At 43.1% G+C, this 24,977-nt stretch overlaps 1 protein-coding gene across 1 annotated transcript; it reads right to left on the bottom strand.

The window, feature by feature from the left end:
* Positions 1 to 955: 955 nt before the first annotated feature.
* On the bottom strand, positions 956 to 22,181 carry CD38 (CD38 molecule). Its single transcript, XM_054391665.1, has 8 exons — positions 21,943 to 22,181; positions 9,050 to 9,179; positions 8,144 to 8,279; positions 7,251 to 7,333; positions 5,485 to 5,561; positions 4,700 to 4,792; positions 2,886 to 2,972; positions 956 to 1,037 (listed from the first exon to the last, which is right to left on the bottom strand). Exons 1-8 carry the CDS (start codon positions 22,179 to 22,181, stop codon positions 956 to 958), a joined length of 927 nt encoding a protein of 308 aa, XP_054247640.1.
* Positions 22,182 to 24,977: the final 2,796 nt, after the last annotated feature.

Raw genomic sequence — 24,977 nt, forward strand, 5'->3', positions numbered from 1 at the left:
GGAAGTCCATGAACCCTGCCGTTTCTGTGTGCTACAGCACAGCCACGCTCCTGAATTACAAATGGCAAGACATCACCTTTCACCTCAGAAAAAGGTCAGGAGAGATTCCTTATTGTGGTAACCCTTTGATGTGTGTCTCTACCGCAGTGGACAGACACGTTGTGGCTGGAGGGACCTTGTGTGAAAGGTGCTGCTATAATAAGAACAAAATGTAATCCAAACGGCAGCGGTGATTCCAGTAGGATTTTAACAGGGCTGTCTGAGTCAGTCTTGCTGTTTTCTCTCCCCAGGTACACATTTGACCCAATTTGACAGATGCTGGCAACCCTCTGAGTAGTTTCTGGTCTTTCCTTGGCTCAGGTCAGCTGTTTTCTTACCAGCCACTTACTGTGATGCCTATTAAAAGGTAAGAACCACTCTGCCTCTTCCATCACTTGCTTTACATGCTCAGTAGTGTCACAGTCCCTAAGACAAACATGATTTATACCATGTGCCACTGGGCAATGGCTCCCTGTGGGGGATGTTGTGCTGGGATGCAGGGACAGTGTAGCATGCCCTGGTCATTTCCTATCGTGCTTTTGGCTGGGGAGACGTCAAGTGCTGACCCTGGCAAGTTCTGCCTCCACTGCTTGGAGGGTTGGGCAGAGGCAATCCCTTCTCTGAGCCTCTGGGCACAAGGGGATCTGTACAGGGGGAAGCAAACCAGGGCAAAGTATCTGCCCTCAGCCACCAACTGTGGCCCTGGCTCCTCAGAATATCTGTGTGCCTGAGCATACAGTAATCACACCTAGAGTATCATCTCCTGCTATTTGGCTGTTAGTATCCCAGCAAGGATTTCTGGTTATGGACTCTGTGCACAGGACACTACTGTTGAGCACTCTAAGCTATGTAGCCACATCTTTTCCAGCTTCACACACCAATAACCAAAGTCTCCTGCAGTGCAGAGGGCCCCGTTTCATGGAGCTGGCATGGTGTTGGTGCAAGGTCTGCAGTTTGTGTGGTCAGGGTTATGCACACACTGAAGGAGCTGAACTGGCCTATGATAAGACACAAAACCAAACAAATATTTAACACCCACTTTGCAAGTACAACAGAATAACTCCACAGTTACTGAATGTCACCAGAAAGTCAAGGTGCATGTTACATGTCTGCTTATCAAGTAGGTGTCTTAGGACAATTTTTTTAGATCTTGCTGCAGAAATAATTTTGGAGTTTATAGGGGCTAGGGACAAAAGCAAGTGAGTAGAGAGTAGAGCAGGGTGTGAGCTCAAAGCATGTCAGCTACAGTGCAATAATAAAAGTCATTCTGACAACGAAGTAAGATCTCTTGCACTGACTGCAGTTGCTGCCTTGCTGGAAGTTCACCACCTTGCTTACTCATTAGGAATCCCTACTGCTACAACAGAAAGCTGTTGTTGACAATGTCAGATAGGATTAGATCTTTTTTGCTAGAAGTACATTCCAGTGAATGTGTTTTTTGAGTTGCCTGTGGAAGACGTTGCTGACATGGACAAAAGCAAGAGAAAAGCCAGATGCTGAGCTGATAGGGACCCACATGGTTCTGCTTGCAGTGACTGCAGGGGAGTGAAGCTTACTTACACAGCCTGCCCTGAAGAGGTTTACTGCACATGTAAATTGCTTATTTGAATAATATTGCTCTGTATATAACATAGTAAAATTAGTGGTCCATGTTGCTCTACATGGATGTTTATGAATGTGTTAGTTGAGCTCTGACAAAGAGCCCTACTTGTTATCCTATCTTAAGAAGCCACAAGTGTGTCAACAGCTCTTCATGATGCTTTACAGGTTATTCCTTGCACTGAGCCACGAGAGATCTAAGTTACTACACATTTCCTCTTCCTCCCTGCCCCCTGAGCTTATGTCATCATAGGCTCAAATAATCTGTACCTACTTAGAGGTCCTGGGAGAGTTGGTTAAGGGCTGCACTTACCCAAAGAGAAAGTGAGTACGCTAGCATCACCATTTGCTTGATTCATGCACCACTCACTCTTAAACGTTTCACAATGTGCAGAGAATCCATTAATCAAGATCAGTGATAACCTAAACAGGATTAAGCCCTATCACCAGATAAGGCATTTGTCTCCTTTGCAGACCAACTTTTCCTTACTTAAACCTAACGTCACAAACTCAGTAGTTTATAGAAATGGCTTTTTACATTGGAAATATTCTTATCCAAGTTTGAGTTCATCACTTTGAAAAGCTCTTCCTGACAGATAAGAGTAATATTGAACCATTGCTCCTTTTCTAATGTCAATAAAGAACACTTTTGTGAAGGTCTCTGAACCCACAGAGAGGGATAAAGGGTGTCAGGCTTTTGTATCTCCTCAGCAGGTAGATAAAGATTTCAAGGAAGTCAGGGCTTCTGTTCCCTGGGCTCCTGTTTTTCCCTGATAACAATGGTGACTTAGAATAATTAATAATGCTTATGCTGTCTCATGACTCACTCTTTGACAAAGCAGCAGGAGAGAAAGTAAGCTCAAACTGTATCTCAGCAGGTAAGGACTGTCCTTGACATCCTGTGTTATCTGCAAGGAGGAAAGCTATCTTACTTGGTTCTGACTTTTGTAAGTGAAAGCCTGATCAGATGAAAATCTGTTAAAGCAGGCTGAATTACTCCTCCCCTGAAAGCAACTGAACATGCTCAAAGACAAGGGCAGGGCAGAGAGCAAGCCCCGACCCAGGCTACATGAGGTCTGCACCACAAGTGGAAGCACCTGAGATGCAAACAGACACATATAAAAGGGATGTGATGGCAGGAAGCGAGGAATCTGTTGTGGCTTGCTGTAAACCTTTATTATGTCAAGAGGGAGACAGAATATTAGTTTTATGTTAGCAAGTTGTCACCAATACAAGCAGATAATTACCTGTAATTGTCTTCACAGGTGATCTTAAAGTTTCGTTCTTCCAAGATGCTTTTTAATCTCTTTATGGAATGACCTGAGCAGGATTCACTGGAGAGAACAGCCTTTTATTACTTGTGTTTATTGTGTGCACAAGAAGCTCAGCTGAATCCCACCCAATGTCACTTTCCTTAATTTCAGGTAAGATTCTTTCAAAGCTTGTTTGCTAAGTGTTTTGCTGTGAAGTCCATTGGGTTTGTGGAGGCTTGGCTTCCCTTTGACTGTGGTGAGAAGACTGACAAATGCCACAGACACAGAGGGAGCCACTGCAAAAGACATGTTACCTCAGGATAAAAATTACCTTCTGGTCCAGAGCACAAGGGACACATCAGGGCAATAATGCAACACTGGCGTAAATTGAGTTCCTAATGTATGGTGTTAGTGGAAAGCAAGGCCAGCTCTTTGTTCACTGAACTTGCCAGATGTTATCAGTGATTCAGCAAGGAACACAGATCAGAAAATAAGAGGAATACATATTCTTGGAGCTACCTGCCCCTTCTTCCTTGGAAGTGAGTAGAAAACAAAAGTGCAAATGCTGTGAACTTGGCACAGGAGGGGGATGTGTCAAGAGGGCTGGCAGGGCACCCGGTTGCTGAAGTTGTTGAGGAGGAACATGATGGCTTTTGTGATCCTGGGAAATCGTGGCAGAAAGGATCAAGGTCTGGGGAGCTACTGTACGGGTTACTCGATGTCTTTTTCATTAGTGAACCTCTATGGAATGTGCCCCAAGACTGTCTGGCATGCTGCCCACAGGATAGACATGTGCCTGTCAGCTGGGACAGAGGGGTCAGCTTGTGTGCCAAAGAGGCACTTCTGGGTATCTGGACTGAGTGGCGTTGCAGCGCTGCAGGTGCTGACAGATCGTCAGACAGTGAGGCTGTCTAACCAAGGGTCTCTGCTGGGTCCACACTCATTGTTGATCTGCACTGCATGTCATGGCCTGCTTCCTGACACACAGCATCAAAGCTGCTGCCTCTGTCATGAGGGGTCCCTAGGAACAGGAGAAACCATGGCAGTGTGTTATAGTCATGTGAACCACTGAACAAGCTCTGATGACAGGCATCAAAGGCACTGAGCCTGATGCTCAGGGCTTAAAATGTGATAATCTGCAAATGAATCTGATCAGTGTGAAAAAGGGGGCTCAGATGTGATTTGAGGTCACAGTTCCGGTGTCAGTAATCCCACAGTAAAGATTCAAACTACAGATATGTTACTAAAAATAACAGAACCATTTAGCTTGGATTGGTCTGCTTGAGATGATGTATTCCAAAGAACACTAGCTAGAGCAGACTGCCCAGGACCCACTTGGGTTTTGAGTATGTCTACCGATGGAGACCCCTCAACCTCTCTGGGAAGCCTGCTCCAGCATTTGAAATTATTTTACCAAAAAGTGTTCTGCTCAGCCTAATTACACTATTCCTGTGGACAAACATATTTTCCAGCTGTTCACCCTTGACGACATAAGCCAGTTCTGTGACTTCAGTGCTGCATCCACAGTAAGAGTTTGGAGCTCAGTAGGGTTGGAAGGAACATAAAGGACCCTTGAAAGCAAGGAAAATGTTGTTGTGTCTTAATTGTAACTGTTCAGCAGAACCCATGAAAAGTGCTACAGGAAACAACAGTAGAGATGTTACCCTTTCCAGCTAGGAGAGTGAATGCAGGGCAGGTCTGGTGAGCAGATTGAAGACAGTGTCACTGTTAGACAGTCACTCATCAGAACCAAGCTGTGCCCTCTGCCTTCCACATGCTGCTCAGCTTTTTCTACCAGCATGACTTACCTTTGAGGTCCACCAATGTCATGCATAAGCCAAATGTGTACTGCAGAGACTCTGTCTGGGTTTAGGTTAAAGATCTCAATGCTTCCAAAGATGCTGCAAGAATGGGGCATGAAAAAGCAAAGCATTCTTAGTTCTCAGAGAAAAACATACAGTGTTCCTCAAATACTACTGCTTATTAGTGCTGCTGTTATTCTCAGTCAAAGATAACCTTGCCAATGGATTTTTATAGACTATTTAATTGCCCTATTGTAAAATACTTTCTCACCATTCTTATTCTACTGCTGGGAGAACTTTTGAAGCTGTCTGCAGACTAAAACAAGCTGGAGTTTTCCCCGTCTTTAGTGCCTTTTCTCCTCTTCAGCTTACTGGCTCTTGATTTGGTGTGGTGCAAGGGAAATGGAAATGGCTGTTGCCCTGACCAGCATATTCTTCATCTTTCAATATTATTCAAGACTGCACTTCCAGACAGGTAAGCCAAGGAAGCACAGTCTGGAGGGGTAAAATCCAGTCAGCTCCATGAACAGTTAGAAATATGTCACATGAACAAATGAACTATAACAATGACATGACTTTGTGCAGTGAGAGTGTACTGGACAGCCCACCTGCATACCCTCTGAAGGATGTCAGTGACAGTCACTGTATAGAAGGAGCTACATGAACGAGCTCTACAACAGCCAGTGATTTAGACTCCTACATGAGTTTACCAAAACCCATTCTGCTCTGGAACTCACTGGCAAAACCATGCTCACCAGTTTGCAGGCATCACAGAAACAGTGAGTAAATACCTGCTGCTTCCAAAAGCTCCACCTTCTACTGATCCATTGAGCATCACTTGAACCACACCACATGCTGCTTCTGCAAACTGAACAAAGCAAATGGACTTTATATGCTGACACTACAAGCAGTGCCACATCAGAATCAAGGTTAGCAGAGACTGCTGTAATTTCATTGATGCCATCTACTTGTCTTAAACAAGATATGGCCACTACTTTTGCACAATTTGTCAATGCAAAACCCCCAAACTTCTAAAGGCTACTGCAAACAGCGGTAAAGCTGCATTAGCCAGCTATGGACTTGCCATCTGAGGTATAGAAACTTCGCTGGTTTCAGTTTTAACAGGGCTTTCCAGAGCCCCAGGGGCTTTAGTAACTTGGAATAGTCCTCAGATTGCTTTAACTCAGATGGCAAGGACAGATCAAAACAGAGGCATCACTACTTTAAGTGTACACAAACCATCACGTATTCATTAGCCTGTGACTCATGCTCTGCGTTCGTTTGTGGCTAGAGATTTTTTTCCCCAGTGGTTTTAGTAAATCTCATCACAAAGTTTTGTTTGATCTGATCTTTAAATTATTGGATCATGTCATCACTGCTCTTTTTTTCTTTAACACTCATGTCCAAATTTTAGACTACTAAGGTTACAACATAAAGTACCCACTCAATATATAATCCATTGGTAAGACAGATTTTTTTTAAAGCTGAACACAGGTAACTCTACTTATCAAATAGTCCAAGTCCTCTTAAATAAAAAAAAAAAAAAGTGGCTCAGACTCAGATCTCAGGAGCTGTGAAGTTGCAGGAAAGTTTCATTATGTGTAATCTTCTAATGTAATAAGCAAGAGTTTTAGTAGATCTTAAATTTAGTTGGCCTGGAAAGCCTGCAGTTGAGCAAGCCTGAACGAGTAAGGTGGTTTCTCCCTCCAGACTCTGGAACTGAGGAGAATAATGAGAACACAGAAACAGTTTTGACCTTGAAAAACTTATGTACATGAGATTTCCCACAAACCAACTTTTATTATGGTGAGTAGAGGGATTTTTCTGTACATGAAAGCAGAAACAAGAATGGTGGTTTTCCACTGGGTCAGTTATCTACTACTACTTGTATCAAGGGTGAAGTCTCAAGAGACTTAAAAAAAAATGTCACTGAAACAAGACAGTAGGTTGTTGGGTATTTTCCCTGGCAATTTCTTAGGGCTGATTCAACAAAGGCAGACTAACTACTTAACTCAGACTAGCAGGGCCTCCTTCATATGATGGGAGCTGGCATGTAGCTATGGGTGGGTACATCATAGGAACCTTGCCAGGCACCACTGTGGGAGGACACAATCTTCAGGTTTATGCCAGGAGGATGCAAGGGGATTCACAGCTCTTTGGAAAATCTTTGTGCCAATGTAGGCACTGCTCTCAACATTAACATGCTCAAATGAACTTTATTTTAGCAGTTGCAGTCCTGTAATTTCATTAAGGTGATTATTATTATTATTGTAAGCACTATTTGCAAAACTTCAGCTGTCTGCCAAGTGTTGTTCTAGATGTTGGCTCACAGTCTGCATCCACAAATAAGAATGCCAAACCACAGTGACATTACATATTGTACATAAAATATGGGACCTTGGAAATGCAAATTTCCAATGCCATGATTTTTAGCACCTGAAGCTAAAACTCGTCTGAAGTTTTCCTATTCCGTGTTTTATGTTCAGGCTGCAAATTCACATTTTTGGCAGTGTCTTTCAGCAGCCTTGGATTTGGGGATATTTATTCTAGATCTTACCATCTTGGATGCCATTTTCCAGAATACAGATCCAGGGTTGCTCTCACATTCACTTCTTTTTGGACAAGACTCATAGTTGATTCCTGAGAAGAAATACATTTATAGAAGAGCTAAGGTTGGAATGAATATTGTTGCAGTGCTTACATGGCTTTGAGAGCTGATTAACAATTGCAAAAAAACTTGTCCCCTACCAAAGCAAGAAGGCTACATGAGGAAAGAGCTCTAAGAGAAAAGGGAATTTGCATGTATTCAAAGGATCTTCCTGTTTGCTCCCACACAGCTTCAGGGAGAAGGTGGCAAGCCTTGTATGCAAATAATTCTCAGAAAACTGAGAAGGGAAAACACATAATCCTCAATGTGAGAAACAAGTTGGCCCTTCACAAATACTGTCCAATTGCATTGGACAAAAATAAAAAAAAATGCCCAACATTTTCAGTAATGCCAGTGGAGTTTAGAGATTGCTATCCTTAAGCATGAGCCCAGGAGGAATGGACAGCAGTAACCCCCAAGCCACCTACATCCTGTTCCCACCACTTTGACTGGCCTATGGCCAGGATCTTTCTGAATGACGCTTTTGTTCTGCAGTTTCTCCCACAGCAGTCATAGGAAGGAAGGAAGTAGTCTAGATAAAGAGGGCTAGATGTGACCGTTAGTCCAAGCAGAAACTTGATGTGTTAATAACAGCTAACGCTGTGTTTTTCAAATTAACCTGAAAACTAAGTATTATTTTCAGTCTACAATAACATGGGACAGAAATACAGTTAAGTTTTTAAACTAAATTACAAGAAAAGAGTATGTGGAAAGGATCTTGTTTAGATCTAGATATACAAGAGAAAAGGGCAATCTGAAATTCCAGTGTTCATACTTATTTTGTAAAAATTAGGACATATTACCTGGGGCAGAGGGATCTCCACACCATGAAACCCTATCAGCCATATAACCCAACAAGGTGTCCTCCAAGGTAAGGAAATTTTGATTGGATTTTGTGTAACGATGAACGAGGTCATTTGTCTTGCTCCAAAAGAGCGACTGTGAAAAAAGGTACGATGTCTAGTAAGTGATATTTATGCTAGAGTACAGGTCAGGAAATATGGTCAGGACATTTTTCTGCAGAAAACCAAAGCATTTTCATGATAATGAAGGAGGTTTAGTCTTTTTGTGAAATGCTGCAAGTTCACCTTAGTGTGTTTATTCCTATTTCTGCAGCCCATGCTTCCATTTTCAAAATCTTTTGGGGAGTTTTTTTATTGTTGTTTTGGGATTTTTTTTTTTTTTGAGGGAAATGGACATGTTCAACCCATAAAGCATTTTGAAAGCAAACGTTTGACTGTTTTCATTGGATGTATGCCTAATTCGTTGTGTGCTTTAGAGCTGCTCATGGGAGAACAGCTCTGTGGTAGCAGTGTCCCTCTAGCAGCATGGTAGCCAATATGCTCAGGGCACAGGGACTTCTCTGTCACTTCTCCAGGATGACTCCTGTACTGAGGCCTGAGGCAGGCCTGACAGAGGGATGATGTCCAGTGATACTGTGTGAACAGAGGGTAACTGAGGTCCAAAGGTGGTAACTGCAGAACTCTTGGCAATAAGTGCAAAAGCAAAATATCATGCTGCAGATTTCAGATGCAGATGTCACTGCTGACTGCAGCGGGATTGGACTAGGGGATGGTCCCTTCCAACCCAAACCATGCTGTGATTCCTGACAATCATTCCAGGCATGATCCCACTGCTCAGAGCACTGCACAAAGAAGCCATCCCACAGCAATCCTACTGCAGCAGCCCACCATGCATAGTGCTGTTACCTTGTTACAGGGTATAGGATGGTTTGCTAACTCCATTAAAGGCTGATAATCTTCTGAGGTAATGTTACAGGGATTCTTGTAAATGAAGGCATGTTTTAAGGAGTCCCATATTTTTAGGCAATCCTTATCTCTGCCAAAAGATTAAAGCATAATTAATTAGTGTTTATGAGTATGTATGGATATGAAAGGATCTCCTTCTGTTATGGTCACATACTATGGATAAGATTTTGAAAGAGTTCTGACTATGCTCAGGCATTGAAATGCATTATCCGTTACAAAAGCAGAGCATCTTCAGCAAAGTAAGCATAAAGTAAGGAATAAGCAGTTATAAAACATTTTTTCCTCTCTCTTACATTTTAAATTGCTAATTATTGCAATATCTGAACATCCTCTGGTTTTGTTCCATAGAAACAACAATGCTGATATCACACAATCAGAAGATCAAATTTTGTGATTATTTGGACTAAAGCAGGAGAAGCAAACATGGCAGCCTGCAGTTTGTACTTTTCAAAAGCATGGCTGAAGGTACAGTGAGACAAAAATATGTCCATGTGTTTCCTTGCAATGTTTCACCCTACAGAAATAGTACCTATAATTTTATCTAAAACAAAAACAAGGGTCTGGCTGGTTTGGACTTGATGTTATTTTAATTTATGCACTCATTTGTAGCTACTGACTTTGGAGCCACAGCTGATTCACACATGTATAACCAAGATCCAGATCAGGTGCTTGGTCTCCAGTGGTTTGTTGTTTTGTTTTTTTTTTTTCCAGTCTCCTGATTCTCCACTCTATTATAGTTCTGGCCCTTTTGCTTTCATTGGCATGAGTCAGAGGTGTCCCTCTAAATTTTCATGGGGGAACTGCTTCACACCAGGACACAACCCTATCACCTCAGCCTACGCTTCTTTCTTAAGATGCTGCTTCGCCAGTCTAGGAAATAAATCCTCATTCTGCTGACAGAAGCAGGGCTCCTTTCCTGCCACCATGAGGAAATCTGTTCCCCAGTGCAGATGAGCAATCCTGCCTCTGTACTGAAGCACTGCCATGCTCCCTTCCTGACCCCTCAGAATACAACCTGTGGGATGGCTCAGGGCATTTGCTTTCCTGTGCTGGAGGTACTGAATGAAAACTTTGCCTTAAGGCAATTCATAATTGTTGTCTGTCTAGCATGTGTTTTCGAGTCTGTCCCCCACAGGTGCATGTCTCTTCCTCTTCATGCTCCCATGGTTCCAGGCCCCGTTATTATGCAGTGACAGTGATTCTGCATTCTATTTTTATGCAAATCTAATGCTGACTGTGTTATCCTGCTGTCTGCATATCTAAATGGAGATGCTCTGTCTCTGATTCATCCACTCTTTCTTCACCGTCTGCAATTATTTCCCAGTGTGTTCCCATTGAAAGCTGTTTGAAGAACGGACTTTGTCTTGTTTGAAGAAACCGGTGCCTTCAGAGCACCCTGAAAATAGCATGGACCAGTTAGTACATGACAGACATACAGCTGCAGGCTTTGGTACCAGTTGGTAGTCTGTAAAACGAAGGATGTGTAACTTGATTAAAGAACTCTAAAGAGCTTAAGAAATTAAGTAAGTAATTGAAGATTTCCAAACATTATCCAAGTTAATCTGCCCTACAGTTGTGTGATCTCATTCCTGCTAGTGAACTGGATCCCATTTTGAGCATCAGAGAGGCAAACTGGAATGCAGAGAGTTGAGCTGTTTGTATGACATGGGCCATGTCCAAACTGTGGGGCCCTGAACCACTTGTCAGCTCCTGGCCAATTCTTCATGATCTGACATGAACTCTCTTCCTTCTCTCCATAAGCCTTAAGGAAAATACACACAGAGGAGACCAGACTGTCTCTTTGTGTCCAGAAGGGACAGCACCTGACAGCATTAGGGACCAGAGGCAATGCCTCTGTCAGACACAGTACAGTGGTCTGAGCCAGTGTCAATAGTGGGAGAGAGCAGGCAATCCACTGCAAGACGTCCCTGGCTTTCCTCCCCTTTTGCCTTTATGCAGTAAGATCTAACTTACCACTGTATATGATAATGGTTATTGGGAAGCCATACCACCAAGGTGGTTACTACAGCAGTTTTCCAGGCCCCAGCTTCTTCCAGTCCTCTGGGAAAGATCTATGATAGGTATGTCCTCATTTCTCGTTCTGGGGCAGCCAAGTGCATTGTACTGCAGAACTCTATCTGGGCTGCAGATACCCTGCAGCTTGGCCTTGCTGATTTTAAACAGGCTTGGATATTGCCACTGTACAGTGCTGTCTGAAATGCAGAAAGATCCTGGGGGCAGTGACAAGGCAGGTCATCCTGGAGGATCTCTAGACACATGGCTGAGTGGGGCAGTCCTGGCTTCATGATGAATTTAATCTGTACCATACCGGTCTGTTACACAGAGCCAGCTCCAGCTGATTAGGAACAACACCTCTTCTTTATATGAACCAGATTCACCCCCAGGTGAGTAAAGGCTAATAACAGTGATGATTTTTTTACTATTGTCTTGTATCCAGGAGGCTAAATGCAATTTCAGTTACAATCACCACAGAATCAAGAAGCCAGACTGCAGGTTCTCTAAGGAGCACAGTCATTCTTTCCTACTGCACTGTCCTGTCAGGCTGCATTCACAATGTTTTACTTGGCAGAATTTAACTTAAGTGTACTAAATTTCCTTATGGAGGAACCTGTCCTGTGGAGGATTGGCTGGTTGATAAAGGTCACGTTGCTGGGTGAGCAGGAGTCGACAAAGAACAGAACACAGCTGTCTTAAGCCAATCAAGGGCAAGGACAGTGTGTCCTTGAACTGCCGACTTAGGCACAGGTGGGAGGGCTTGGCTTTCAGCCCTTACCCAATAAACTGTCATGGTTCTGCATAGAGATTGTTATTGTATCTGAGCTATCCTATATAAACACCTGGATGTTCAATAAAGTTTGTAGCTTGCTTATTAATCATATTGATTGTTGTCCAAGTCTTCCCTCACTGCGACACTGTCCCTGGCTGCAAAGAGTGTAAGTAACCCACAGAGACCACCCTCCCAACTCTGGTACTTCATTTAGGGGTTGAAAAGTTGTAAATACCTCTCCCTGACACATAGGATTACAGCATGACCACACTGAATCAGCCGACAGGGAGGGCTCCTGCTGATTAAGTGGTGACATTACAAAACAGGTAGCTGTCCCCTCTGCTTTGCACTGTCAGCAGTATCATAAAGAGAATGTGTAGGGCCTGGCTGTAAGCACTGGTACATCTCACAAACATTTATATGGCTCATACTTTCTAATCCGTCAAATTATTTGTCTTCCTGGCAGGTTTTTTTGTTTGTTGGTTTTTTTTTTTTTTTTCCCTCTAAGCTGCTCCTTGCATCTGTTATATGTAACAGTGCTAACAGTCACAGGTGACAGCTGGTTATCTGGTCTTTTATACTTTCACACTGCTAAGTTTTTAAGACTGGTTTCAGGAGACAAAATATTTTTCATGGAATCATAAGAAAAACCTAAGGGTTTGTTTCCAAAGCAGAGAGTGAAGTGCTAGACACAGTACAAAGCATTTCTGCTGCTAGACTCAAGTCATGGCCATGAAAAGCACAAAGCATCAAGAATCCAGGTGATTCACAGCTGTGCTGAGACACTTTGCTGAGTCACAAAGTCAAAGCATCAGCTTCCCAGTATTTTAAGACACCAAGTTCAGCACTTGATGCTCTGCGTGGATGTCGTTTATCTGAGAGGGGAGTCTTATCCACAGCCTTGGCAAAGCTGAGCAAAACTGTTTAATGTCATAGATGAAGGAGGGCTTAGCCTTTAAATGGGGGAAACTCTTCCACAGCTGGTAATCAGTGTGGCACTCCTAGGTGCAGCACACAGAAGAATGGTATGGCATGAAGATGGTCTGCTGTGGAAACTAGGCAATTTCAGCATTGCTTCAGTAAACAAAATACAGATCTTCAGTGTACAAAACAAACAACCAACTCCAAACATACAAATGCCAAACAATATTTTGTTTCTGCTGTCTTCGCATATCAGTGTGCATGTTTTCACAACTGAACAATTCATTGACTTGGAGTGGCAGCTATTTTGCTCATATGATATACAGGCTTTGCCTCATGTCTCAAAGAGATTACCAGTCTCACAGATTTTGATTGATTGATATATGTGATTTTGATTGATATATGAAAAAAATCAGCAGTGAGAAGACTTCGGGACCTGTTAATCCCAGCTGCAGGAAGATATGCAACTCTTTCAAGCCTCACTGTTGAGGCAGACACTGTTAATAGTTTCACCTGTCCCTTTTTACAGCACAGCAAGAAAATATTTGTCTGATGTACAGCATTTAACTGACGTTGAACAGAAATAAAGCAGAGACCTGCTGTAGCTCTGAGCCTTCTGAAAACAGTATGAGAAGTTTGCCAGCACTTGGTATGCTAAAAACTCCAGCAAGAAGCACATCTGCCTTGCCAAAAAAATGCTTGAGAAACAAACTCTCCCCTCAAGGCAGCTCCCAAGTTTTCTCTGGGAAGTTCTCAGTCACAGACTGGGCTCAAAAGAATGGTTTACAAAAGGAAGGAAAAGTATTTCTAGTTTAATTAATCTAATTAAGATACAGGAATCCACGGTAAATATGCTTTTGTACTACACTGCTGCAAGGCTTGTGTACTCTCCTCTGGTTTTTGTTTGTATGTTTGGGGTTCTAGATTAATTCTGCATCATACCTATCTTTATCCTATCTTTATGCACACTGGACTTCTTCCTTTGCGGCTAGCTTTGTTTATGCTGAAATCTTTAAGCCCTTTTATACTTCTACAGAATCTGAAATCCAAATTCAATGACATGTAAAACAAATACATTCTAATTTTATGTTTAATTTTTTAACACTTTTAACTTTTTTTTTTTTTTTTAATCAATAGAGTTTAGGAAATGCTGGTGAAATAGTGGCTAACAGAAGGAACACTGTGAAATCTGCTGTGAACTCAGCAACTGAACCTGCAACGCTTTGAAATGTGAGTTTTGCAGAAGTTGCCTTATCACCTTTTGGAGACAGAAACTATATCCAGCACTCAGTATAGCACTGAGTAATGGCTGAGATACAAATAACCATTAAACTATACTCCCTTATTAAATCTGAATGTTAGACACACTGCAAAGCACACCCTGCATCTGTCCTCATGTTTGGGTAGAAGTTGTGCTTTCCTATGAATTTGAGTATTTCTGACTATGTACTTTTTATGTGAATATCACATTTAGCTATCAAACAGAAGCTGGGGCGAAGAACATTTCCATTAGCAGCCAAACTTCAATGTGCATATTAGAAAAATTGACATCATCATCATCATCATTATCTGTTGCATATCAGTACACCGGGCTGGCTAACCTTGGAAGAATATCCTTTCACTTAAAGGAATGGGATGGCGTTCAGCTACCTGGCAAATGACTATTAATATAGAAAATTTTATTTTTTTTATTTAAAACTGGGCATGATGAAGCAAATTCACCCTCAACTGAAATTAATTGGTATAATATCAGGGATAAGCTTAATCACTGCTGGTGTCAGTTGCACCACAAACAACGTCGTACTTTCAGTTCAGTACTAGACTGACATTAGATGCTCACCACCTCCAGAAAGGCAGTGTTTCCTTCAGATGTGTTGCCTGTATCTCTTCAAGCAAAAATTTGAGGGAGATGCTCCACATATGGGACCCATTTGAAATTTACAACTGATAAATTGCTTCCAGGCTTTGTTGTGGAGAACTCGATCAGCTCAAATCACTCTACCAGGCAGAGAGTCTTCCCTGGTCATACATGGTCTCCCCTGCAACCAATATCAGCTTTTCAAAGTCTGGAGTTTCCCTCCTAAAAGATGAAAATGTCTTCAATTGTAGCTGTGTGGTGAGGTTCTGAAGTTAGAGCGAGAAACAGTCCCTCTATGTAATTGTCTTTTGCAGGGATCAAACCTCACCAGCAGTTGCAAATCATATAAGAAAATCCAAAACTCTAATGCAAATATGCACCTATGCACTCAGAAATCTGGCTCTTTAAAAAGTCAGTGAGGAGTTCGTGGTTGATGGCGTAAGGACAACTGGCACTCTGCTAAGTGTCTAAGACATCATCTTCACCTGCAAAAGCCCAGACATTTCAGAGGGAGAATGCATATCAAAGGAGATAAATGGAGTAGCCATAGTTCTGCATGTAATAGGCACAGCTCAGCCTGTGTCTCAGCTAATCTGCCTTTTAGGTAACACGTGATGGCTGCAGACAGCAGTACAATCTACACATCTGTATTCAGTTTGGTTTTTGATGTGAGCTTATGAATAGCCCTGTCTTTATGTTGTCAGAAACTGTGCAATGTACAGCAGCCTTTATGCCTGCCAGGACAAGAAGCCCTAAGTAAGTGTGTCAGTGTGAGCTGAAATTCCCCCAGCCCCCCTCTACCCCCCCCCCTCCAACCCCCCCCCCCCCCCGAATCCATTTGCTACCTTTTTTTTCCCCCTAAATATTTAGATTTTTTTTTTCCTTCTGCTGTCCCTTCCTTTCTTCCAGCCTCGCCATGTCTCACTGCTTCTTTGAAGTGGCATTTTTTGAGCCGCCGCAAGCCCAGCCCAGGCAGCTGTGGTTGGACTTCTCTGCAGTCAGTTTGAGCAGCGGGTGCCAAGAGCTCAGTGCAAGGAGCACACTGCCATCGTGCGGGAGATGGATTTCCCAGGAGCAACAGCTGAGGCCAGCCCTGAGGGTGCACGGAACTTCATGCCAGGTGATGGCCTGACCCATCTCCAGATCACTGAGTCAGAAAATGGGGATGTGAGTACAACAGACCAACTTCATTCCTATAATTCTAGACCTTCAGATCTCCCATCAGCCATCTTTGTGCTTAAAGAATCAGACAAATGGGAATTCAGAGAGGTCAGCTGACACACTGCCATCAATGAGGAGGCCACTGCCTGCTGCTTGTAGCATTAATAGAGAGGGGGGAAATTGTCAAGGGAAAGGATGAAGAAAAAAAAAAATGGTGGAGCTGTCAATCTCAACATCTCCAATGCACACTTGCCTCTCACTGCCCACTTTGAATTATCGCACAGTGTCTGTCATCATAACATTTATGGTAACTTATTTTTTTTCAATATGAGAATGACATGTTAGATTTTTTTTCTGGCAGCTTGATTTTGGAAGTATTGCTCTCTTCCTTAATTAAATAGTTCACAAGCCGGTAAAGAAAACATCAGGGGAAATGACATGGGTTAGAGAGAGAGATCCCAAACTGCCTCAGGGAAATGACTTCTGGAAAGGTTGCCTATGGGCAGAGCAATTAAATTCCCCATGGCAGAACTGGGGAGTCTGGAGGTCTCTAAAAAGATATACAAGGTGAGATTTCCACAGCAGGCACCTCAGGGCTGTGTGTTTGTGTACGAGAAGTGACCTGGAACAAATGGTAAATCCTTGTCACGTCAGTCCTTCACCTCTGCAGGAATGAGAGGGTTTTGAGGGCTGGTGTGCTTATGGCTTTGTTTTATAGCTCCCGAAGTATTTTATGAGAGGTAGGAATTGGTACTCCAGAACAACACTAAGCCTTATCACCCTCCCAGGAAGGACTGAACCAAGAGGTGGCAGCTATAAACCAGTGAAGAGTTCATCTGTTCATCTACCACAAGCAGATTTTTTTTTTCCTGGTTGGATTTCAGCTTTCCTGGGTGAAAATCCAAGCTGCTTAAGGAGGTGGTGTTTTCAGTGATGCCCTGGAAGTGGGATGCAGCCTCTAGAAAGATAGAATTCTCACCTGGACTGTGTTTTGACTAAGGGTTGTAGTTGCTCAACAGTTTAAACTTCCAAGTGAGTGCCATTGTCATCAACAGATGCAGAGGGAATAAATGTAAGGTAGCATCTTAACCCTTGATTAGAAAGTGTATTTTAGTATTCTTTTATTTTCAGTACTAAACTTGGAAAAGCACTTCCATAAGAATGATCTAAATAAAAATATTTTATAGCAGAGAAAAATTGGCTTCATGCAGCTGAGGGGTTGGTTGGTTTTGGTTGTTTCTTTCCCCATAACATGAATTCACAGTACATTGGTTTTTTTGTAGAGCTAAAACTGTTGGGATGTGGCATAAATGCAGTAAGTCAGGAGAAGTCTCTGCTTCAAGAGTGCAGGTGTCAGCACGACAAGGGAACAGAGAGAGATTTAGTATAACTGTGAGTGAGCTTCTTTATAATACCTCTTTTCAGTGTCATCTCATGGGAAGACAGACTGCATCTTCAGAAACTGGTGTTTCCTTTGGACACTTGAGGGGAGATTTGCATTTGATCATAGAAGGAAGAAGGATCTATTTCTCCTAGCCCTATGGATAAGCAAAGTGATATTTCCCTGCAGTACTCTGTGGTGTTAAACAGTTCTTGAATTTTAACCATACAATGACAACTGAATGATCCCACCTCTGAGCACAGTTGTTCGCACTGACATCTTCACAGACGTTACACAACTAAAGCAGGGAGAGGTAGGAGAAAACAGGATTCCTCTTTCAGCAGCAACAAGCTCTTAGATTTGCTCACCCAAATATTTGATAAATTCAATCCTAGAGTGGTGCTATGATTTAGACAGCCACCAGCCATTGCTTGTATAGCCAATCTATAAAATCAAGAAACAGAGAGAAGGTAGAAAACAGGCATCTAACTGACTGTGCATGACTATACATTTGCATAAAGTTGCATCAGAAAATTAAGTGGAACAGTATTTTATTAACAAATACTTATTAATAATGTGTAGAAGGGCAGTACAGAATTATATTCCCTCTGGTTTCTGGGTTAAAATCAAAGGAGACTTTACCAGCAAGGAGAATAAATGTTGGCAATTAATTGTCTCAAACACAAATGATAAGTACCCACTGCCATGGGAACTTGCCCCTCACTAAAAAGAAAATTAATTCTTTCTAATGACCTTCCTTTAGAAAGAGATGACCATCAACCCCAAATACAGTCCTCTCTTACTTCATGCAGCACTGAATGATTATGGAAACTTGAGCTTCAAACAGCATGAAGACTCATCTGAGAGACCGACTATAGAACCAGTAGCCCTGCCTCTAAGTCCTGAGGTGCTAATAACTGTCCATTTGTGCCTGATTGTTATATTCCAGTTCCAGCTAAAGCTCAGTTCAGTGTGTTTCAATGATACATCCCTTACTGCCTGATCTGTCCCAGGAGACATCAAGGTCCAAAATCATCAACAGCAATGGGTAAGTTACTGTGTCACTCTAACTGGCCTTGACCAGCACTGCTTTTCTGAATGACCAGGCACTGACCTGGTCCTGCAGAAGGCTGGAGGTGGTGAGCAGGCAGCTCTGTGCACGCCACCTCCCCTTGCCTGCTCTGATCGTACCGGGGGTGCATTCGTGTGAACTGAAATCTGCAGTGGATGAGAGTTGGGAGAGTTCTATTAGCCACAAGAGGGAGTCCGGACGTGGGAAAGAGGCAACCAAGTGGCTTGGGGTCAAAACCTTCAGGCCAAACAGCCTTTGTTTTTTATTCGGACAGAACCACAATACACACCAACGGCCATGGTTGACAGCTCAGGATTTGTGCGAGGCTGGTGACAGCAGAACTTGCAGCTTTTGCCAATGTCGAATATAGCCATAACGATTTCTGAGCTGTGACAAACTGTTACTTTAGCTCTGTCTTCTGGCAGCAGAGAGTAATTTCTGGGGAAGCCAAACAGAAATACTGCTCTTTAATGTCAGTATCTAGATGTGCAACTCTGTATGCAAGGAATGTCACCCCTAAAGCTTGCTGCTATACTGTTCACATTTTTTACCTAAAAAAGGGGGCTAATAGCGAAAACTCCCTGCCTTTCTCCTGAACTTTGGCATGAGAACAGTTCTGCACAGGAGGACTAACGGAGGAAACTGTACATATACAAATGGTAAGAGTCAGCCAGCAGCAGAAATAAAAGGATTCCATCACACACAGGCAATTAAATAGAATGATCAGTAGCAGGTGCTTTGTACACTACCTGAGAATTTTTCTTCAGTGACCATGTTCAATACAATGTTTGGATGGTTTTAGAGAACAAGGGAATCAAGAGGATAAAATCTGATAGTGTGAGGTGCTTACAAAACTCAGCTGCAGACAGTAGCAGTTTCTCCAGTGGCCTCACTGAGCTTAGGTTCAGCCCACAAGATTGTACCAAAAAACAGAAGCGTGACCAGAGCACGCTGACTATGTACAGTGTCCAGGGCTCCAGTAAGATAAGAGAGATGTCAGGGAGGTACCCTTGAGTATTAAAGCAGCCATGACAGGGAAGATGTGCATTAGCATGTCTGTGGGCTCCTCACACAATTTATAGCATGCAGCTGCATAAGCAGAGCTAACTGGAGGATGTAGACTTCAGGCTCTGTTAAATCCAACTGTGATTTCTAGAAACGTTACAAAGTCCATATCCATACATCAACGATCCCCTTTTTTTCCAGGACAAGCCAGCTATTCCAATTTGAAATATGCCATTCCCAAATGTAGTAAATAGTCACATTCCCTAACTCCTGATGTAAATAGACTATTACAAAAAAAGAAAAAAAAAAGAAGAAAATATCATCAAAGAGGGAACTTAGTGTCTCTCGTACAAAAAAGTAAAAATATGAGGAAACATCCATGAGTTTACTACAAGCAGAACTTTTTCAAGACATGCACATGTTGGTGTGAGATTAAAGGGATATGAAGAGACACAAACTTATGAGGAAATCAGAAGATTTCTAACCAAGGCAGTGAGGTTCCCGTGGTGGGAGTAGTGGTAACGAAAGTTCTGAGTACAGGACACAGCTTGCCCAGCTCATAAGCCTGCCTGAGTTTCTGCACTTCACTGTTCCTACTTCTTCTCTTTGATTAAATGCACCAAAGATCTCATGCAATGCAAGATTCAAGGCCTACATTAATAATGAAAGAGCATGGGATGAAAGATCTGGAGCTCTCTGATGTGTCCTAAGGGCACCTGCTTCGTTATCAGAAAGGGCCAGTGCCAGAAGTGGTTACATGACAACCTCCACCAAGCTGAGCAGGATCAGAAACAAGGAATCTCAGGTTGGTTTCCCAGAAAAGCACCTGTTTAATTGTTTGTTCAGGAACATCAGGTGTGCAAAAATGGACATATTTTAAACTTTTTCCAGTGTTCTCTGCCTTAGATAAGTTCATCTCTAAAATTAAAAGAAAAGAAAGGTCCTGCCATACAGAATTAATTTCATCTGAAAGGACAAAAATGCTTCTATGATTCTGTACTCCTCTTGGAAATCAAAGTGAGCTCACAGCCATCAGGCTATTAAACACTGTTAGGTTAAGAAAAGCACAAAATGCTATGCCTTGTAAAAATACCTTTTTAGAAAACTTATGTTCACAGGTTTGTGATTTTTAAAAACGTGTCCTTGAGATAGCTGCTTGAAAACGTTATTCCCAATATATTTGCGGTGTGGATTCAGATGGGGGGTGAAGGAAAATACAGGTGACAGTAGCTGAAAACATTCACACAAAAGTGATTTTCACATCTTTAGCACCCCAATTTGTAAGAAACAAGCATAAGTAATTAAGGCTATTAGGTTTCAAAAGAATTTCAGTTTTAAATATTGAGTGCATGCTTTAATAAGTTCATGGGAGCTTTAAGAACTGTACATGATTTTCAAAAGCTCTAGGAGCTCTTAAATTTTATTTGTAGAAGAATCCCACTCCCCTTCACTAAACTCACTTGTTTAATTTAAAGCATGAATTTCAGTCTCTGCATGCTCAGGCCATGACTTTCCATGTGTTCATTTCCTTTTAAATGCTGCGAATCATCTTTTTCATACAGCACCAGACGTACAAGGCCAAGAGAAGTCCAAATGCAAACAAACTACAGCTTTGTTCTCTTTAACTCAACGGCATGAAGCTGAGAGGTGCCAACTGCCTTTTTAAAGATGTCACCCAGCCAGGGTGTGGGGTAACTCCATGGCACTCAACCCTGAGTGGTGGAATGTTTCCCAGAAGCTTGCTGCAGAAAAAAAAAACAACCCCATAAACAAAACAAAACAAAACAACACAGGGGGTGTGGGGAGGGCGGGTGGCTGATACCATGGAAGTGATGACTGGGTCCCTGATGAGAGACCCTGGTTGCCCTGGGTCCTGGGTGTCCCCGTTACCCACAAGGATACCCAGGGTACTCCTTATTTCATACTCAGCCTTTCCGTATGGCAAAGGCTATAATAAAATCAGTTCTCAGCCCTAAATATGCTGTTGCAGAGCTGGCCCCAGGGACTCTTCTTCTGCAGCAGAGGAGCAATGGGGTGCTGGGAGTGTCACACTGTCTGCTGGCATGGGCTGAGAAAGGACCACCACTGGATGAGTGTTCTGCCTGGGGCTGCCATGCTGGCACTGTGAGCTCTGCACCCTTCTGTGCAAGCCGTCTTTGGTCACTGCAAAGTCTTAGCCAGATGCTAAACACGTATGTTTTGGATAAGACAATTTTATAATGCCTTTGCCTGTCCTATAAATCTGTGCCAAACTTTCTCCTTTTCCCTTCTCCTATGTAGTTTTGGTTATGTGAAGACAGTGTCCCGTGTTACAAGAGTTTTGGCAGATCAGCTTTACAGCAAATTGCTTCGCATCCACATACTCAAACCTGTTAGAATCCAGCTTTTATTCTAGCTGCCTTACAGGATGGTGCAAAACTTATTTATGATTATGTTTTGACCTAGGTTTAGGATTAGTTTCATTGGATCTGCAGGTAGTTTCCTTAAAAAGCCACCACTTGGGCACGGGCAGCTGCCAGAGAGCTGGGGCTTCCTGCTTTGATTTCTCTGCTACCGCAAGCCCAGTGGCCATGGCCGGGTGGAGGTGGCAGGCAGCTCGCTTCTGGGAACTGCACAAAATTGACGCCCAATCGAGACCGCTACTCACCGCAGCTCAGGGTACCGCGCCGTGACGTAGCTGTAGCATCTTCCCAGGACAACTTCTTGCAGATTCTTAGTGGTACCTCTGTCCTTCCACTTCAGCATTTTGGGATCGTCCTCTTGCTCTCTGTGAGTCAGAAGAGAGGCCAGCACGACGGCGAGGACGAGAGCGGCCAGCAGCACCACGATGCCCACCAGAAGGACGGTTCGCTGCCGCGTCCGGGCAGAGCCCTGCTGGAACGGCATCCCGCGAGGACTGCCTGAGGAGCAGCAGCAACGCTCGCCCGGCGTCGGGGCAAAACAGCTGCCGAGGCTGTCACCGTGCACCGCCCCGCCGCCCCGGGCTCGATAGCGCCGGCTGCGCAGGGGGCCGGGCTGAAGCCCCGCCCGCCCGAGGGTGACCGCCCGGCCGGCGGTGGGCAGTCGGCTGCAGCCCGCTGCCGGGCTCCGAGAGGCAGGGCTGGGGCCGCCGCTCCAGCGCTGGAAGAACATGAAGCCGCTGCCCACCAGACCCGCTCCACGCGGGTCGGGCCAAGCCCGGCGTTCCTAAAGCCGAGCAGTGACTTTTGGGGGGTCGCCATGGGAAGCGGAGAGCCTCGCTGCTGCCAGCCTACTCTTTCTGGCTTTGCCGAAACCTCCCCCAGTGCAGCTTCGGGAAGTTGTCAGCGGTAGCTCACTGAAGAGAATCTCAGGAGCTTACTCACAAAACTGCCAAAGCCGTTGCTCGGGGAAAGATCCCATTGCAGCAGCGTGCTCCAGCAAACGTGTAAAAGACGAATCAAAATGAGCCCGGTCTGTTTTCTCCAAATGCATTTGTGTTTTAAATTATAGGTGTTGTGCCCAGCTTTATCAAGGGGAGTCACCAACTTCGCAGCAGTCATAAAAGCATAGTTCATCCACACACAATGGGGTATTTTATTTCTCTCCCTTGAAGATAGCCTTGGATTAGTTGTCACAAGAATTTTTAAGACTAGTGTATAAATTGTGAGTGTTTGAGGCTGTGTGAAATCATCTAACGAAGCGTCAAGTGTTCTCCGGGAGAGGGAAGTCAGTTCCTTATTGCCCTCTCCAAACAGGGACGTTCTACTTCTTCAGCAAAAGCCAACATAAATTAAGACTCGACTCCCAAAACCTAAACAGAAGATGCTGTGCAATATTAGGATAACGTTAACAATAAATTATTAAGAAATGGCTAATAACTGCTTATCAAACATCCATCTGTAACAGGTTGACTGTGAGGAAGGGCATTTGCAACACATCTCGGGTAGGACTCATCACTTCTGAAAGACCAGAAGCAATACTGTGCTCTGAGCAGAGCCTTCACTGCTAAGCAATCTATTAAGCACATAATCTGACTTTTTTGGATCCTGTTTTCTGAGAAGTGATGCAATCTTTGGGGAGTTTTGCATGGAACTGAAGCCTTGGTTTTGGAGTGGCACACCAGGATATTGGCCCTGAAGGGGTGAGGCAGTTGGGCTAGATGGTTGTTGTAGGTGCCTTTCAACTGAAATATTCTATTCTATATCTCTTCCTAACAGTGTCATGTCTTCGTAAGAGAAATGAGAGTGTTTTCTTTTCTTGGCTCTACCTGTGTCCCCTCAGTGGTCCTCACTGCAGGTTTTGCAAAAGGCACAGGAAGCTTTGTAGGACACACTTGAGTAAGAAAGTTCATAAAGAAATTTTTTTCCCCATAATGCTTCCAGTAAGTGTGTGGGTTTTGCCTTGGCAGGCTTGGATTATTGTTCTTTATTCTTTGTTTTCATCATTTTGTAAATATGAATGCAAGGGATTCATAGCTGAACTTCAGGATCTTTTGTTATACACAGGAGAGAGTATTGAATGTGGTTTATTTTTCCTGTAATGTTTCTTTGTATGTGTTTTCATCTTGCTATTCTTCAGTTTAAATAAGTGAATATCATGTTGGAAAAAACAATTAGTTATCCTAAGCCATTTATGCAGTGTCTACTTGCAGTCTTTGGGTAGTCTGGTCTTAGATTTACTATGGCTTCCTAGACTGAGATTAAGTCTTACTAAAACTAAGAGTCACATTTAGGGTGGAGTGGTGGAATATTTGATTTAAAAGTTTATAACTTTTAAACCCCACTAATTTTTCAGTAACCTAATGTATGAGAACTTTTATTTTCTTTTATTTAGATATGACACTGATTTGTCAAGAATAAATAAATAAGATGCATGCCTACTCAGTGGCTCTGGAAGGTGTGATTTTGTAACGCTTTGAGCCACTCAAGGAATGTCAAAGACAAGTAAATGTGTAGCCTTCTTTCAGCAAGCCTTGGCAGCCTAACCAGGACAAACAAATAAGGACAAGCAGAGTGGAAGGGGCAGGGGAAGGAAAAAAAAAAAAAAAAAAAGGAAAGGAAGACAGTAAAAGCACATACCCACAATGGTTCAGAAGGTCTTTTCTTTCCCAGTAGGTTGTTCTTTCCCAGTATATACGTGAACATGAACTCACTCCATGCAAATGTTCTGGCCCAACAGGATTTTCATGAGAGGCGTAAGTAAGATGATAATGCAAAGAAAGGATGAAACAGTATTCCCTGAATGGGGGGCAGGAGGGGGCACAGAAGAGAAAGCGAAATGAGGAAGAATGAAGGGAGGTAAAAAGCAGTGCGTTTTTACAAGGGTCTTGCATCCCCTTAGGTCTGTGGCTTTCACTTTTTTCCTAAGCAGTTTTCCTAGGCAGACAGCCTTTGACTGACTTCATACCACTGGAATTCAGCACCTTCAACAAGACTCTAAGGAAATGCAAATTTAGGATTTCCCTTGGGAGTGCAGTGAAGTGCTCATAGATCTGTATCCTTCCTGAAGTGGTTTACTAGTCTGTGTACTCTATAAGGAAAATTACAATTTTTAGAAGCAGCATGTCTGATAAATTTATAGCCAATATTTGGAGCCCTCTGAGCCATGTGACTTTCCAGTCCAGTATCCTGGCCTTATCAAGGTAAGTCTTCTCTTCTGACAGCATTTACACTGCATCTTTGGGGGAGTTAATCAGAAAGTGAGTGTAAAAGGTCAGAAGAT

The sequence above is a fragment of the Indicator indicator genome, chromosome 23 (assembly GCF_027791375.1).
Source record: "Indicator indicator isolate 239-I01 chromosome 23, UM_Iind_1.1, whole genome shotgun sequence".
In the NCBI taxonomy this organism is placed as follows: Eukaryota; Metazoa; Chordata; class Aves; order Piciformes; family Indicatoridae; genus Indicator; species Indicator indicator.